The sequence below is a fragment of the Lentinus tigrinus genome (assembly GCF_003813185.1).
Source record: "Lentinus tigrinus ALCF2SS1-7 unplaced genomic scaffold L226scaffold_31, whole genome shotgun sequence".
Lineage (NCBI taxonomy): Eukaryota > Fungi > Basidiomycota > Agaricomycetes > Polyporales > Polyporaceae > Lentinus > Lentinus tigrinus.
Genome location: NW_027137940.1, coordinates 10,459 through 10,826, shown reverse-complemented (window position 1 = coordinate 10,826; position 368 = coordinate 10,459). Strand labels below are relative to the sequence as shown.

At 58.2% G+C, this 368-nt stretch overlaps 1 protein-coding gene across 1 annotated transcript; it reads left to right on the top strand.

Moving 5' to 3' along the window:
• Positions 1-79: 79 nt before the first annotated feature.
• L226DRAFT_574121 (uncharacterized protein) lies at positions 80-340 on the top strand (the record flags this gene model as incomplete). Its single annotated transcript, XM_067684978.1, has 1 exon — positions 80-340. A coding segment is annotated over one exon (261 nt), but the record flags the coding sequence as incomplete, so codon positions are not given.
• Between the last annotated feature and the right edge of the window lie 28 nt (positions 341-368).

Sequence of the window (368 nt, the reverse complement as noted above, 5' to 3'; positions counted from 1 at the left end):
TCGGACTTCGGACTTCCCTTCGGAGTTCGACTTGTGCGCATAGTCTTAACAGTATATCAGAACTCAACCGAAGATCGTCATGGAAGGAGATCAATTCCAGGGCTTCACCGCTCGTCGGACCGGTCAAGGTCTGCAGGAGCAGCCCACGACTCCTATCCGTCGGGCAGTCCCTTCCTACGCCTTAGGTACTAGCAACCCACCTCCGATCCTACCTCGGACTCCGATCGCGGCTCCGACAGCCAAGTCCGCCTCGTTCGAGCGCAACAATGTTCGGGAACCTGACCCCTTCGACGGCACGGACCCGACCAAACTCCGCTCGTTCTTCGCTCAGCTGGAACTCGTCTTCAAGGCTCGGCCTCAGACCTTCA